Source organism: Falco punctatus (assembly GCF_963210335.1).
Source record: "Falco punctatus genome assembly, chromosome: 7".
NCBI lineage: Eukaryota > Metazoa > Chordata > Aves > Falconiformes > Falconidae > Falco > Falco punctatus.
The window spans coordinates 56,346,436-56,361,425 of NC_137587.1; the positions used below are offsets into that span (position 1 = coordinate 56,346,436).

The 14,990-nt window shown below is 42.0% G+C and overlaps 1 protein-coding gene across 1 annotated transcript; it reads left to right on the forward strand.

Annotated features, from left to right (window-relative positions):
• Positions 1 to 1,547: 1,547 nt before the first annotated feature.
• On the forward strand, positions 1,548 to 13,947 carry ARPP19 (cAMP regulated phosphoprotein 19). Its single transcript, XM_080395090.1, has 3 exons — positions 1,548 to 1,861; positions 6,770 to 6,892; positions 10,428 to 13,947. The coding sequence occupies exons 1-3, from the start codon at positions 1,817 to 1,819 to the stop codon at positions 10,596 to 10,598; spliced, it is 339 nt and encodes a 112-aa protein (XP_080251216.1). The 5' UTR covers positions 1,548 to 1,816; the 3' UTR covers positions 10,599 to 13,947.
• The last annotated feature ends 1,043 nt before the right edge of the window (positions 13,948 to 14,990 follow it).

Sequence of the window (14,990 nt, forward strand, 5' to 3'; positions counted from 1 at the left end):
CTTGGTCATGCCAGATTGAACAAAAGAACGATTAAATCCTTTGGTCTTTACAAGGTTTGTTCAGTAATTTCCAGTAATGATTCCTTGCCCCTTTGTCTTCATGATCTGCTTTAGATGCGCATCCTTAAAAACACTGACCTAGTTTCTGTATGCTGCTTTCTTGTATTTGAGGCCATTGAAGACCTTGTGCTTTTCCTGAGGTTCTTAATTTACTTCCCATCCTTCCTTTGCATTGTATCATTTACATTTATTCCCTTAAAGAAATAATGTCATTAAGGAACTGCTGAATTGTCAAAACTGTGTTTTCCCTCACATCTATTTCCTAAGAGATTCGGAAGAAATTCCTGAAGTTTGCATTCTTGTCTGCTGTCACTGCTTTGTTGTCCTGCTTCCTTTCAAAATCTATGAAGTTCATCCTTTTTATGATCTCCTATGCATTGCTCTTTTTCACACCTTTGGACTATTTCTCTCTGATTTTGCTAGAGGCAAATGTGGCATACCCACTCTTACCATTGCTTTTTCTATCATTAGGAAGAAAGTACTTATTAGTGCTTTCTATGACTTCCCTGTGCAATCTGCCCTGCTCTATCCCCTTCTGAACAAGGGATACGCGTGTTCCTTGTGTTCCCTGCTACTACACCATGCTGGTCTCTGGACAAATCACTCAGTTGCTCAAAAAAAATGCTTACAACTGCTGGTTGTAAGCAAGGAATAAAATTTGGCTGTGGCAAAATCATTGATTTTACAGCTTGTTTTGATTGAGAGGCTTTCCTGACCTGTCTTGGCCTGCATTCTGGACCTTTACCACCCCAGGCTTGTCCTTGCCCCCCTTGCTGAGCCGTGCCCAAGGCGGCTCACCGCACCAGCGTGCCAGTTACACACACTGCGTGGGAGGGCTGGAGCTCAGGACCACAGGAGAGCGGTGTAAGGTGCTAGGAAAAGGCATTTTGTGCTGAATAAGTGGAAATGTACATCCATTGAACGGACTAGTAAGTAAAAGCTATGCCCCGGTGTTCTCACAATCCCTGTATTAGGGACCCCTGAAGGTTTGCTACTGGCGCGCTGTTGAAACCCTTCCTGCGTGTTCTTGAAGCCCCCAGGGAGCCCAACGGAGGTGACCATACTGCCAAGAACCACGCAGTGAAAAGTAGATGAGGGAAGCAAATACTTCCCATAACTCGATACCAGGCCATTAAGAGCTTCCAACAGACTGAGCCCTCCCGTCCTGTCAGCTGGCATCTGGGATTCCAAGCAGATCCCAAGCAAAGCCCCGAGGGCTCGGCTCCCCGTGTCACCCGTGGGAGCAGCCACACGAGCCAGCGGCCGCTACGCAGCAAAGGCCGTTCCCCCTCACCCCGGGGCCGGGCGGGCCGCGCAGGCCGCGGCGGGGCCTGGGTGCGGCCGGCGGTGCGGGCCCGGCCCGTGGTAGCCGCACCCGGGCTGCCCGCTGGGGCGCGGCCGTGCCCCGGTGCGGCGGGCGGGCCTCTGCCAGCGGCAGCCTTTGTGCTTCGAGCGCAGGCGGCCGCCCTCCGCCGGGGCCCGCCGGGCCCGGGTCTCCAGGAGGGCCCCGGAGCCGAGACCCGCCGCCCCGCAGCGCCCAGCGGCGGCCGTGACGCCAGGGGGCGGGGGCGGCGCTGGGAGCGCGGCTGCGCCGCGGGCAGGCTGAGCGCGGAGGAAGTCTGGTCCCGCCGGCGCACCGTCGTGCGAGCGGCCGCCATCTTGTGCGGGAGGTGGTGGCAGCGCTGTGCTGCGCGGAGGAGCGGCGGTCGCGCCTCCCTCGGCTGCCCTCTCCCCGCCGTCGTGCTGCCGCGGCGCCATGTCTGCCGAGAGTCCCGAGCCCGCCTCGGCCGAGGAGCAGAAGGTGGGTGGCCGGCGGCCCCGCCGAGCAGCGGGAGGAGGCCCGCGGGGCTTCTCCCGCCTCCATCTGCGCGCTGAGGCGGAGCGGGGGAGCCGCGGCCGGGCCTCTCCCTCTCTCCGCCGGGGGAGCCTGGCGGGCCGCCGCGGCCCTTAAGGCAGCGGCTCCCGGGCCTGGCCGCTCTCCATGCCGCGGCGGGGGAGGAGCCGCGGCCCTTCCGCACCGCAGCGGGGAGCCGAGCCGGCGGGCTCTTCGGCAGGCCGGGGCGCGGGGCCTGCGGGGAGCGGCGGGGCGGGCGCGGGCCCTGCCGCCCGCCGCGGCCTGGGGCTGGAGGCGGAGGAGCGGCACCGCCGTGCGCTGTTCTCCGGCAGATGGTCGGCGTGCGCTGCCCGGGGCGGGCTAATGGCGCTCCCTCGCTCCCCAGCCGGGCCTGGGCCCCGCTCCGCCTGCCAGGGCCGAACAGGTTCGGCTCCTGGTCACAACGGTGGAGGCCGGCGAGAATCCGGTTGGCTAAGCGTTTGTTTCGCTTTTAGGAATTTTTCAGCTTTTAATGTAAGCGATTTAGGGCGACAAATAATCTGAAAACAATGGCTGTGACCTGTGCTAGGTAAGGGTTTTAGGAAGAATAACTGGCTGGGTTATCCTGTGATGACACTGTTATGTCATCTCGGTAGCTAATAACGTTATAGTTTTAAGTGGGATTTGGCTACACAGATGACTGTGCTGTTAGCAGTTTCCCCCTGTGGAATGTGACTTTAAGAAACCGTGTGGGTTTCAGTTTTGTCATTGCTGTGTGGACTCGGTGCGATCTCCACAGTTATTTCTGCTAGGGAGAAGTTATGAAACAAGTACCGCTTTGAAAGATGCTAAAAGAAAAGCCTTAATCTACCTCGGCTGTCAAGTTTTTGTTTAATAATTTACAATTTGTAATGTGAGTTAGGCGTACGAGTAGAGCTTAGGGGGTTAATATGGAATGATACCTTCTCAATAGGTGCAGTAATCAGAACCAGCTTCTGTGGTAGGTCTGTAATCTACCCTTAAATGTGCGTGTTCTGCAGCTCAACTTAACGTTCATATTAGGTAGATTACTGGAAGGATACTGTTCCTGTTCAAAGCCTATAAAAATAAGTCCCTGGCCTGTGCAGCACTCCTAGAATAGCTCTGTAATAAGAGCATGGTAAAACATGTGGTAGCAAGTTTATTGTAATGCCTTCTAGTGTGTTCTGATTAAGTCAGGTGACTGGGGCTGCCTTTGCCAAGTTTCAGACGGTAAGTAGCCTTGAAATCCAATGCTTATACACAGTTCTGAAAAATCACCTTTTATTTGAGGGATGGGAGTCCCTTACTGATCTGCTAGTTTAGTTTTAATACGATGAGGTGTTAAAGACAAATTAATAACGTCAATATAATAAAACTTTGATTTCTGTGAGTTTATGTCGTGTCAGGATACTGTGATACCAGTGCTGCTATGGCATTGCAATATTAACCTCCACTAAAACTCAGTGTCTGGGTAGGCAAAATTGAACATTGCCTCAGTTAATGCTTAGCTCTGAAATACTTATATAAACAACCCGTGCTGCAGTACTCACTCATCTGTGTGCCTCAAAGAGATGAAGCCCCTAAATAAACTTTGAGGCAGTGTTTTTGTGATCAGGCCTCTTTTCTAAACTCTGACATGCTGTGAGAAATTTGTGCACGTGGTAGTGAGGAAGGTGTTACACAAGAGAGTGATATGAATTGAAAATTTGCCAAAGGCCGATGTTTCCTGTTCTCAGTGTGTGAACTCGGGATAGTGGCAGGGGCAAATTCAGCAACAAAGAAACTTCACATTGGAGAACATACGCTTGGTTGAGTGACTGGTTTGGGCTTAAAAGCCTCCTGTATTTTTCAGGATGCTGTTAGAGGTGGTGTGTTTTGTTTCTGGACTGGTTCTTGCCACATCAGTTCACTGTTGAGCTGTGCTGTTGTCATGCTTTTCCTTTTTTCTGCTTTATGTTTTGCTGAAGAGGATGAGCTCTTCATACCAGAGTTTTAAAAGGCTGATGGCTGTTTTTCTAGGGATGTGGTTCAGTTGTCCAACAGATAGGGAACTTTACACTGCTAGTACCTCTGTAAAGATGAAAAGCAAACGCTATCCTTAGATGAGTTAGGTAATTACTGCCCTTCCTGGTAGATCCTTTTAATGAAGTAAGCAGACTTCATTAGCTGTGTCAAATTCCTGTAGAGAACTAAAATTATAACTTTTGTGTGGTTGTCACTAGGAAGAAGAGCGTGGTATGTCTTTATTTCCGCCCCCCTCCCAAGAATTTTTTATTCTTGGTTGTTGCTTCTGTAACTCAAGGGAGACTGTTGTAAATGTATGAATAGCCTTGCCGGCTTGGGTTAAAGCCTTTGTGGCTCAACAGCACACCTCCAAGAGTGCTCAATACCATCTAGTCCCCAGAGAAATATAAGGTTAGGACATGCACGCAGTCATCCTCCCCAGAAAACTATCCCAGGTCTCAGCAATCTGTGGTTTAAAAGCCTTCTGAGCTGAGAATGAATATCTCAAGTTGCTTTCGAATCCAATCTAAATTCTTGGCATCCCTCTGTGACAAGGAGTTCTGCAGCTTAACTGTATTTCAGATGAGGAACTGTTGTCTTAATTATTTTTTGAACCTGCCATCAGCTGGTTTTGTTTGACACTCGAGGTCTTTGTGTTGAAATTCTTTAATTCATCTTAGGTAGTTTTTTGAGTCTTAGTTGTTCTTTGGTCATCATGAGTTAGTGACCATAGCCTGTATCCTTTTCAGCTGCATTGATGCATAACACAGTATTTCATGTTTTGATAGCCTGCTGTGTGATCATTTGTCAGCCCTGTGAGTTTGCATAAATGTCTCCTTTGATGCATTGTGAATACATATTTATATAAGCTATTTATTGTTGGCCCTCTGTTCTTAAAAAGTATCTCCTTTTGGTGAGTTTTGGCAAAACATGCCCCCACAAGTTCTTTGTCTGTTGGCTCAACAGTGAGTACCCAGTGATTCAGCATTAGATGTTGAAAGTGTTTAGCTGAAAGGATTGCTTTTGAGAAAATTCAGTCAGTGCCAGCATGATGGTAAAGCACAATAGGAAGAACAGCAGTTGAGGATTTATTTTTATAACATGTGAAAACTGTGGTCTTGTCTAGTATGATATCATATAGTGAGAAATAGTATATATAGTTCTATGTTCACTAGTGTCAGGGAAACTTTGCCCTTTATATGTATTTGTATTTTGTTGTGTTGTCATCTAATAAAAAGTATTGCTTTCTGTATTCATGGAAGTTTCTCTTAAACTGTTAGGAGAATTTCTGTCTTTCTTTGGTGGAACTGGTAATTCAGATTCCTGCTGTATTGTGCAAAAGCTATCTTTGAAATGTCTTGGCCTAGACAATGTTATATTCTAAATCTGTTTTTATAACCATTGCTTCTGAGGCTTCCTACCAGAAAGATGTTGAATATTATAGAACTTTGAGTTTTTATGAGATAGAGGAAAGCACTAGGGTTAGTGTAGTGGCTCTACTTTAGCACTTCGGCAGTTCTGGCTTAAGTAGCTCCCAGCTGCTTGTGTTCCTCTGTCCTCCCTGTGAGCTGCAGGGCTAACATACCCTTTTGTGCAGCTGCTTGGTGATCCAGACTGTGGAAACTGATCCAAATGAAACAGGGCGGGGGGATGTGGGGTGGCGGGGTGGTCAAGGATTTGTTTTTCTGTTGAATTAATTTCTGTAACTCATTCCTGTGGAGTACATGCAGTCATTCTGACTGATGCAATGCAAGGATGATGACACGAATGGAAAAGAGTGGGAAGGGGCTGCCTAAGCAGCTCTAGGTGGATATGAAACCTTAGTCACAGGTGAACTTGAGGCCCTCTTGATTTCAATGGCAGTTCTTATTTCCTGCCTAAAGGTCGTGCTGTCTTCAGGTTATGGTAACAATTCAACACTACAGCAGTCAGTGCAAATCAGTATACAGTTTCCCTGAACTAGCAATGGTTTGCATGCAAAGGAAAAAAAAAATAGGCCAGATACTGGGAAGTGGCAAAACAAGAATTTCGAATGGAAGATATTTTAGAAATGAGCTAATAGAAGAAATTGTACTTCATGCATCAAATTGCTGCATGGCCTGGAATAGATGAGCATAAAGTAGAGGTTAGTGTTGGAAGACTGGATGAATAAATTGCAGGTTTTGCCAGAATAGTATGTTCAAATGATTACTTTGAGCATCCATGTTTTACAGTATACTCACAAAATAAGCATTTTATTTTACACAACTGCACTCTCAGTCTTCATCCTCCTTTTAAGATAATTATAGACATGTATAGAGAAATACTGTATTGTTACTATTAATATGATAGCAGGCATGTTTTTGAGACTAAGCTGCTTTAACACTGTTCCACGATGAATATCAACACGTTGCAGTTAGAGTGGTCGTACGGTCTAGATTGTGGCAGTCTGTGCAGCAAGTGCTAGTCTGTCTGTACCACTTCGCGATCAAACAGGGACAGTTGAAGAAGTCCTGTGGCGCTTGCCCAGCTTTCAACAGTTGTTTGTTCTTAGTGGAGCCCTTGCTTTGACCAAAAAATGTTTTTTGTTTGAGGGATATATTTTTTTATTTATTTATTACTTTGATTTTGGTATCCACTACTTTTATGTGAAACAGAAATGCACTGATTAGATGCAGACATGTCTCCAGGAAGGGTATCCAAGATGGGAGGCTGAACTCCTACAGTTGCTGTCAGTATTCAAGAGAGAATGTATGAAAATGTCTTATCAAATAATTGGTATGTTCACTTGGTAGCAGCAATTGGCCTGTTAGTGAATTATCTGCAAAAGTATTCTGCATGAGTCATTCAGTACTGTAAATGAAATATATAATGATGCTCATTGTCTTTCAGGAAATGGAGGATAAGGTGATCAGCCCAGAAAAAGTTGAAGAAGCAAAATTGAAAGCAAGATATCCTCATCTGGGCCAGAAGCCAGGAGGCTCAGACTTCTTGAGAAAGAGGCTTCAAAAAGGGGTGAGTTCTTTATGTCCATGGGGTATGGATAAGAAATTCCCAAATTCCTGTATCTGTGATTTATTTTTTTTCCGCTCCACAGGCCTTTGCCTGAGTAAGCGTACCAAGAAATTTACGCTTTTGTCTGTGAAAGTAGAAGGAAGAGAAATTTGTTTCCACAACCCAAATATGAATTGGCTGGGTAGCTGTTTACAGCATCAGTGGCTCAACTGCACCCTTAAGAAAAGACTAAACTTAGAAGCTGGCTTTGTGCTGCTGTGGTAGACTTCATAAAAAAACATAGTAAATACTAAGGGTCAGAATCTCATCCCTGTTTTGTACTGATCTTGCCTTGCTCATTGTGTCTGCAAAACGTATGTCCGCTCTTACTATCCATGTTTTTAGCACATGAAAGCTTGGTGTCCTCTGTGTTACACTAGGCAACATCTGACATCAGTGGCTTGAGAATGGTGGTGTAATTCTGAATATATACTCATAACCAAAAATAGAAGAGTGAAGAGTTAGACTTTTAGTATTGTTCCATGTTTAAGCAGTGTCTCTTTAATTTCTTAGTTACTTAAATATTTTTTTTTAGTTTAATTATGCATAAAGTGATTATGTAATGCCTTTCAGGCATGCTAGAACTCTATTCTTGGAATAATCCTAATATATCACTACTTCTGATGGTGCTTTCACTGCTGTCACACTGTTTTGTTTTGTTTCTTTTTTTCTTCTTTCTTTTTTTTTTTTTTTTTTTGCTATTGTCTAGGCCCTTTGAGTGCATGCAATGACTCCAGGTATACATCCTTCACAAACCAGCTGTTGGAGTTCAGTGCTGATCTAATTCTGTGCTATCTGGTAACATCCCCTGGGAATTGTTACTGTTGGCAGGTTTTTTTGGATAAGCTTTCTCTTGTAAGCTGGAGCATGTGCAGCATGGTTAATGGCTGCTGGGCACGGGCAGGTGGTAGATTAGGTGAATGTTTTTATGAGTTTCGCTGTTAGGTGGTCAGAGGCAGCCTAAATGAGACTTCAGTGGGTTCAGTGTGTATGTAGACGCAGGAGGGAGAAGGTAGGTGTGTGTTGTGATAATCTGGGAAAACGGACCAGCATCCACTCCCTGAGGATTCATGGCCCTAAAGGAATGACGACTGCACTCAGTGCAAATTTGAGAAAAACTCACCACCAACAATAACAATCTGTACAATCTCTTCATCTTGATTACAGGACTGTTTAATGCAAAGATTATTGCAGCCTATGTTTTCAAATTTGAGCAGAGGTAGACCAGTGGGTATCTTTGTTGACAAAGTGTTTGGGATTTTGCTACTTTGATGAAAGATGGCATAAGGTTGTGGATTCCAATTTGTAATCTGCCTTCTTCAGTTCTCTACTCCTGATGTGGTGGTAATAACTTTCTTCCTTTTTTATTATTTTTGTGTAGTGTGCTTAGTGTCTTAAATGAAGAAGCATCTTTATTTGATACAGATGCTGGATTTACTTCAGCCTGCCTGGATTGCTCAAGTTTAAAATAGAGTGAGGATAGTGAGTATGCTTTCAGATAGTGTTTCTGACACAGACACCTGGACATAGTCAGTTTGAAAGAGATGATCAAATACAGGCCATCTATGAGAAGCTAGAGTAAATCAGAGGAAAATACAGGAATGAGTTAAAGGAAGAAGTGGACTGATATGCTAATGCGTGAAAGGTGGTAGGTTTTCTCAGATATTTGAAATTTCATTTTTTTTCAAATTATACACATTGAAATGTATATAATCAACTGTAGCCCAGATATTCTTCAGTTTGGCAACTAGGACACACTCTGCCCCTTAATATTTGCTCTCCAGAAATGTTCTGCATTAGGTGCGCACACCATTATTAGCACTCTTTCTCTAGAATAATAGTAGATGAGAACCATGCCACATCATGCTCCTGTAGAGGGATTCTGAGCACTTACATGAACGGAAATCTGTTAACAGCAGTAACACATCTAAAGACAGAGTAATTTTTTTATTACCTAGTTGCTGTTTGAAAGTTTCTTTTGGTTGCTTCAGTCTTAAGAGCAAAACATGAACACCTTTCTCCAAATCAGATTATGTTGTATCTCGAGATCTAGTGTGTAGGTGCAGTGCTAGAACGTTGTGGTGTGGTAAACATAGGGATTACACGGTCAAAAGGGTTGAATTGGGAAGGTTTATTCATAAAGTGTGTGGTTTAAATGTACTACTGACTGCATGGGAAGAACAGATTGGTAACTTTAAGGCTCTGGCTGGGAACATTTAAAGCCGCCTTCATGAGGCCTTGCACAAACACCCCTCCACCTCCATATTCCCCCTCCCCTTAGGTAAAGGCCAGTTCAGTCAGCTGTTCAAATTACTTCTAACAACTGCTGATACTGAACATTTTGCAGCTGGTTAGTATTAATGCAAAATAAAGAGTATGGTAGTAATATGCTGCCTGGAAGCACTTAAACATGGCAGGTAATGGTGGCTATTGTTCAGTATATACTGAATATATATATTAATATATAAAATAGCTGAGGAATAAGCCTATATAAAGCTAACTAGGGAGTGTTCTCTTCAGAGGTGACTGTGATTCTAAGCAGCAGTTGATAGTGTAAATCTTTGTCCTGAATCCAATTCTTTTGAACTCACATGCCAATTTATTCGGAATCATGGGTTACAAGTACCTTAATGGTAGACCTCATGGTAAAGTGTAAACAAAACACAACTTTTCCTGCAAAATGTGTCAATGAGCAGTTGAGGACAATGCAGATCTTGGATGAAATGCCATGCCTCATCTTACCATGATGCAGACAAATCATAGAAGTAATTTGGCTTTAAAATCCATACATAACTAAATATTTTGAGAAATCTGACAACAAAAAAGACTGTTAAAGGTTATGCTAATAAAAATATGCTGAAATATTAAGGAACACTTAGAAATTCAAACTTAATGTGCTTGCTTTTGTATTCAGAAGAAACCTGGAGTGTGGGATAAGAATTTCCTTCACATAGTGCTTTTCAGAAGGACTGCACAATAGATTTGACTTCACTAAATAATTGGTTTGGGAACTTTAGGGATTATAGTTTTGCTGTTTTAATGTATGCAGATAGGTTTTCTTGTTAGCATGCAGTTTTATGCTGCTTTGGTCTTCTGGTATGATAGAGCAGGCTCTGTTCTCCAGCTTTAGTTGATGCATTAGTTATTCTGTGTAGCAGAACTTGTTCACTGCAGCAAAATTTACAAATGCAAAGGTTTCACTTGTGAGACCAAAAGCTTTTGGGAAAACCTGGTCAAAAATAATGTTCACGTGTGGTGTGAGTTTAATGGTTTATGTAGAACCGTAACTGTATATTTACCTAATGTTAAAAGAGTTTGGCTATGTGTGCTTAATAGTCTTGATACTATTTTTTTTTAATCAATGCAGAGCTACCTTGCCAAATTGGGAAGATTTTGTAACTTTTTAAAATGTAAAGAATCTATTCAACCATGTAATTCAGTGTATGCATCTGATAAGATTTCAGACTTTTAAATATGTGTGTGTTTTGTCTTTTAGCAAAAATACTTTGATTCTGGTGATTACAACATGGCTAAAGCGAAGATGAAGAATAAACAACTGCCTACTGCAGCTCCTGACAAGACAGAAGTTACTGGTGACCATATTCCTACTCCACAGGATCTTCCACAGCGGAAACCATCTCTTGTTGCTAGCAAGCTGGCTGGCTGACGAGAACAGCTGAACTGCATGATTATTCTCATTCCTGTTATTTCTCCTTAATAGTTATTTCTCACCCTCACATCCCCCTTTTTCTTTCTTACACTAAGTCATGAGACTGACAGCTTTGCAGGTAGCGATAGCATGTGCTGCTATTGTAAGGGAGTACTGTTAAGAGTAAAACGTGTAGTATTTGGACTAGTTGAGAACAATGCACTGATTAAAAAGGACAAGTTTGGTTGGAGCAATGTAATCTACTTGAAAATGTACATATTGCCCATTTCCTAGTGTAGGACTGGTTCCAGCAAGTGACATCGCAAGTTTTACAACTTCTAATGTTTCTGCTTTTGTTATTTCATCTTAATTACAGCATATTTGTATTTAATATAACCTCCAGTTGTGTTGGGTTTTTCTTCTGTGTTTGGGTTTGTTGTCTAAAATAGAGGTTTAGACCACAAGTTGCTAGATGGTACAGCATGTATAAAAACAAAGACAGGGCTCTGATTGAATTTTGTTTCTGCTTTTGAACTTGAACGGCCTTAAACCTGTTTCAGCTTTAACAATAGAGTTTTTACTTGGGCAATATTTGCCCATTCTGGTGTAACTCTTGTGAATCTAGTGCTTATTGACAACTGCCTGTTGAAGCTGGTATCCTTTTCAGTTCCGTAGCTTAGGACACACTTTTGTTGAAGATGTGAATGAAGTGTGCATGTGCATAGACTGTTGAATTCACTCTTGTGCCATTTTTGTAAATACAATAGTTTTGCACAACCTTTTGCAAACGTCTGTTAGTTTTACATTTTAAAAAGCAGATAATGTGCCAATCAAAGCACAAGTGATTCTGTATCTTTCAAAGTCTTGTCCTGAAACTAAGAGCCCAGAATCTTGCTACTGAAAGTAAAAACTGTATACCTGAAATTTGTGAAACACATTTACACTTGACTCAGCCTTATGCTTATGCAGTTGTATGTTTTGTTTCGCAACAACGTCCAGCATTCAAATACAAATCCAGAATTTGTACCTGTCATGGTGGCAGGTGCCCTTTCTGTTCAGCAGCTCTTTAAGCTTTTAAAGCTGAAATGCTCTGTCTAATGATATGGAAGATGGCTAAATGTACTGTTCTGGAGAATTTCCTGTGTGGCAGACACCTAATCTAGGCTTGCTAAGATCTGATATGCAGTTGTCTTTGGGCTATTTTAGACTTCTGGAAGCAGAAGGGTATATTTTTTTTTTTCTTGGACTCCTGAAGTGGTAGTAAACTATCTCCTTTTTGCTTTGTTATACAGCAGTCCCTCACTGGCTTTGGGGAAACAAGGAACTGGAAGTGATATTTATATAATGATCTGTTGAGAAATAGGTAACTTTTCACATCAGTAAATAGGAATGAACTTCATCTTTATGATGCAGGTTGTTAAGTACTAGATAGCCAAACTACATAGCTGATTTTAGACAGGTAACTTGATACATTTAAAAGAGTGTGTGTTCATTGAAATCAGAATATTAAAAGTGTGGTATGATCCATAAAGTAATTGACTTTGATACAGGCAATACAGCCTTGATGTTCTTTGGGAGTATAAGAAACTCTTCAAAAAGGTCAGTTTATTGAATACCTTTGTGTTTAAAGGAAGAGTTCTCAAACAGCCTATTAAAAACAAAGCACCAATGTGGATATTATAAGAGAAAACAGTCTTGTCAGATGCATGGTTTTAGAAGGATGTGGTTTGTGTTGACATGTTTAGAAAGGTCTTACAGGATAAAGGACTGCTAGTCAAAAGAACTTTGGCCTGCGTTTTGTGCAGTGGCCTCTTCTGGGGGCAAACATGAGGAAATGATCGAGAGAAAATGAATAGTCTTAATTTGGCCCTGTTTTGATGGGAAGATGAGCAAAGTAGATCAGTGTCTATGTAATGTCTTTGGTTCGGAGAAGTTATTCCGGAGAATTTAAAAATTACTAACCTGATGCTTTTCAAGTCTGTATAGTCTTTTTCTGGTAATTAAATGGACTCTGTTAAGCCTGTCCTTATTGCTTATCCTCCACTAGTATTATAAAGAGTTTGATATTTGTGGAACAGGTTGAAGACACAGACCTACTTCTCTAAGAATTTGGGCTGGGAGAGTAGCAAGGAAACTGGATATATTGAAGCAAACTGCTTTTTATAGATGTTTGTCCTAATGTGAAAATCCCTCTTTATTTTTGTATGTATAAATGAAATTGAAACTTAATGATAGGACTGGGTCTGAAACAAATTTTGAACGGTTTAAGGTGACTTGCTGTGTATTGCCTGGTGCCACTATTCTGTAGCTCACATAAGGTGAGCTTTTGCGATGTTTGGGAAGATACTAAAAAAAAAAAAAGCCATTTAAATTAAAACATTCCACTCACTTAGCTACAACTCAGCTTGTCCTGCTGGTTGGACAATACAAGCTCTTCTGATGTTCACGCAGTGACTTGCAGTTCTAAGATTGCTACAAATTCAGCTATGAATATATTATCCATGTGTATACTTGAAGTACTGTAATGCTAACTAGGTCAGTGACTGATTATGAGCCTTCACATCTGACAGACCTCAGCAGCAGGCACAGCTATTTTGATTCTATACACTGTATAAAACTTAAGTCCAATAATCACTTAACAGTAAATCAGACATGACTGCAATCGATGCTTACTTTCAGCTTACTCCAGCAAGATAACTCAGCTATCCAAACTTATGTACATAATGTATTATATCAGTTTTACCATTTGATAATTGCCTTTTTCAAAGAAAACCTGTCCACACTGTAGACTGGCAGTCCCTTTCATATCTTGCATTTAAAGATAGACAGTGTTTAGTTATTAGAATAGTACTCATGTAGGCTTATAATAGCAGTTAGCACCAACTTTTTATTTGAGATAAAGTGGATTAATTACAACTTCAGATATGTCCCCAAATCTGTAACACCAAAGGCTTCCCTCTCATTGTTCTTGATGTAGTAGGACAGTGTTTGTGTAAAGGCCACAGGAGTACATTTTGTTGGACATATTTACACCCAGTCAAGATGTTAAGGTGATAAAAATGTCAATTGTTCTTTACAAACTTACACATTGTATAGTATACAGAATAAATTGATCTACTTAGTTTTTATTGCAACGTGGAGGTTTGTCTCGTCTTTACTGTGGTTTCCTGAAAGATACTGCATACTTCGGTATTCTCTATGGAAAATTTCTAAAACCTAAATCTTGCTACTCTGTATCATTAAGAAAATGACTAGGCTTTGGTTTTAGTATGTTAGACTACAGAATTACTTTAATGTAATCGCATTTATATATATTTCAGTGCTTATTTTTCTAATAAGGCAATTAAAGCTTATTGTTTGAAAACTCCGTAACAGATGATTGTTTTGGTCCCTTGCAGAGTGAAGGGGATATCTGGGAATTAGCTTGCCATATAGAAGTTGGCATTGTTATAGACTGTTGGCCTGATTTCCAAGAAATCAAGATGCTGGAAAAAGTCCAGTTAATTTCATAATCAGCCTGTGATGTAGGGCTGATCTTTGTGCAACTTCATGATCCGTGTGGTGTATTTACACAGTTAGCTCAGTCATCAAGGTCATAGTAACGCCCTCTATCTAGGCTCTGCATCTCTAACAAAATGCAGAGAAAACTGTCCAATGTAAGTAGCATCATTCAGAAACCGTGCTGAGGCAGTGCAGGGGCTGCGTTAACGCTGGCATTAGTAACCTAAAGTCACTTACCTGAATTTCTGTATGGGGAGTGGCACCAGTTTTCAGGTGAAGTCAAACCATTTGCATATGAGCTTATTGCCCAAATCTGTTTGTAATTAGACCTGAGACAGTTATGGTTCCACAGATGTGTGCTTGGAGAAGCCTTGCATTTAGTGGCTGTGCTTGCAGGATATGACCACATTATTCAGGAGAGAGGCAAGATTGCAGTAACTTGTTTATTTGATGGCTGGGGGGCTTGCTGGGAGCTTTGGAAGAACAGACTGTCCATGGTTTGTGTATTGGGTTTTGTTTTTTTTTTAAACTTGGAGTTGGGCTGAATGTGTGATTTGATTATTTATTCCTGCTTTAGTACAAGCGAGCCACCCTCTTTCACATTCACATCTTTGGGTTTTTCATTCCCGTTTCTGGCATCTGTAGATCCAAGAGTAACTTGAAATCTGAAAAGTTCCATGGATATTCAAAGCATTTATTCCCATTAAATATTTATCTTGAAAATGCTTCTGGAGTATTCGCACAGAGGCAGACAGCCTTGAGCTCAACTGAAGTGCTTGAAAAAGCTTCGTTTAGGGACAGATGACTGTATTGTCCCTGTCTTTCACAGGCAGTACATCTTCGTTACAGCAAGGATGCTGCTTGATGTATGTTCATGGTAAATATTCTTGTGTATTTATAGCAGGCACA

What these genes read in the sequence shown, in the direction of transcription:
- ARPP19 (XM_080395090.1), top strand. Translation starts at nt 1,817, where the DNA reads ATGTCTGCCGAGAGTCCCGAGCCCGCCTCGGCCGAGGAGCAGAAG. An exon ending in CCTCGGCCGAGGAGCAGAAG is followed by an intron (nt 1,862 to 6,769) that starts GTGGGTGGCCGG and finishes ATTGTCTTTCAG; the next exon opens with GAAATGGAGGATAAGGTGAT. An exon ending in GAAAGAGGCTTCAAAAAGGG is followed by an intron (nt 6,893 to 10,427) that starts GTGAGTTCTTTA and finishes TTTGTCTTTTAG; the next exon opens with CAAAAATACTTTGATTCTGG.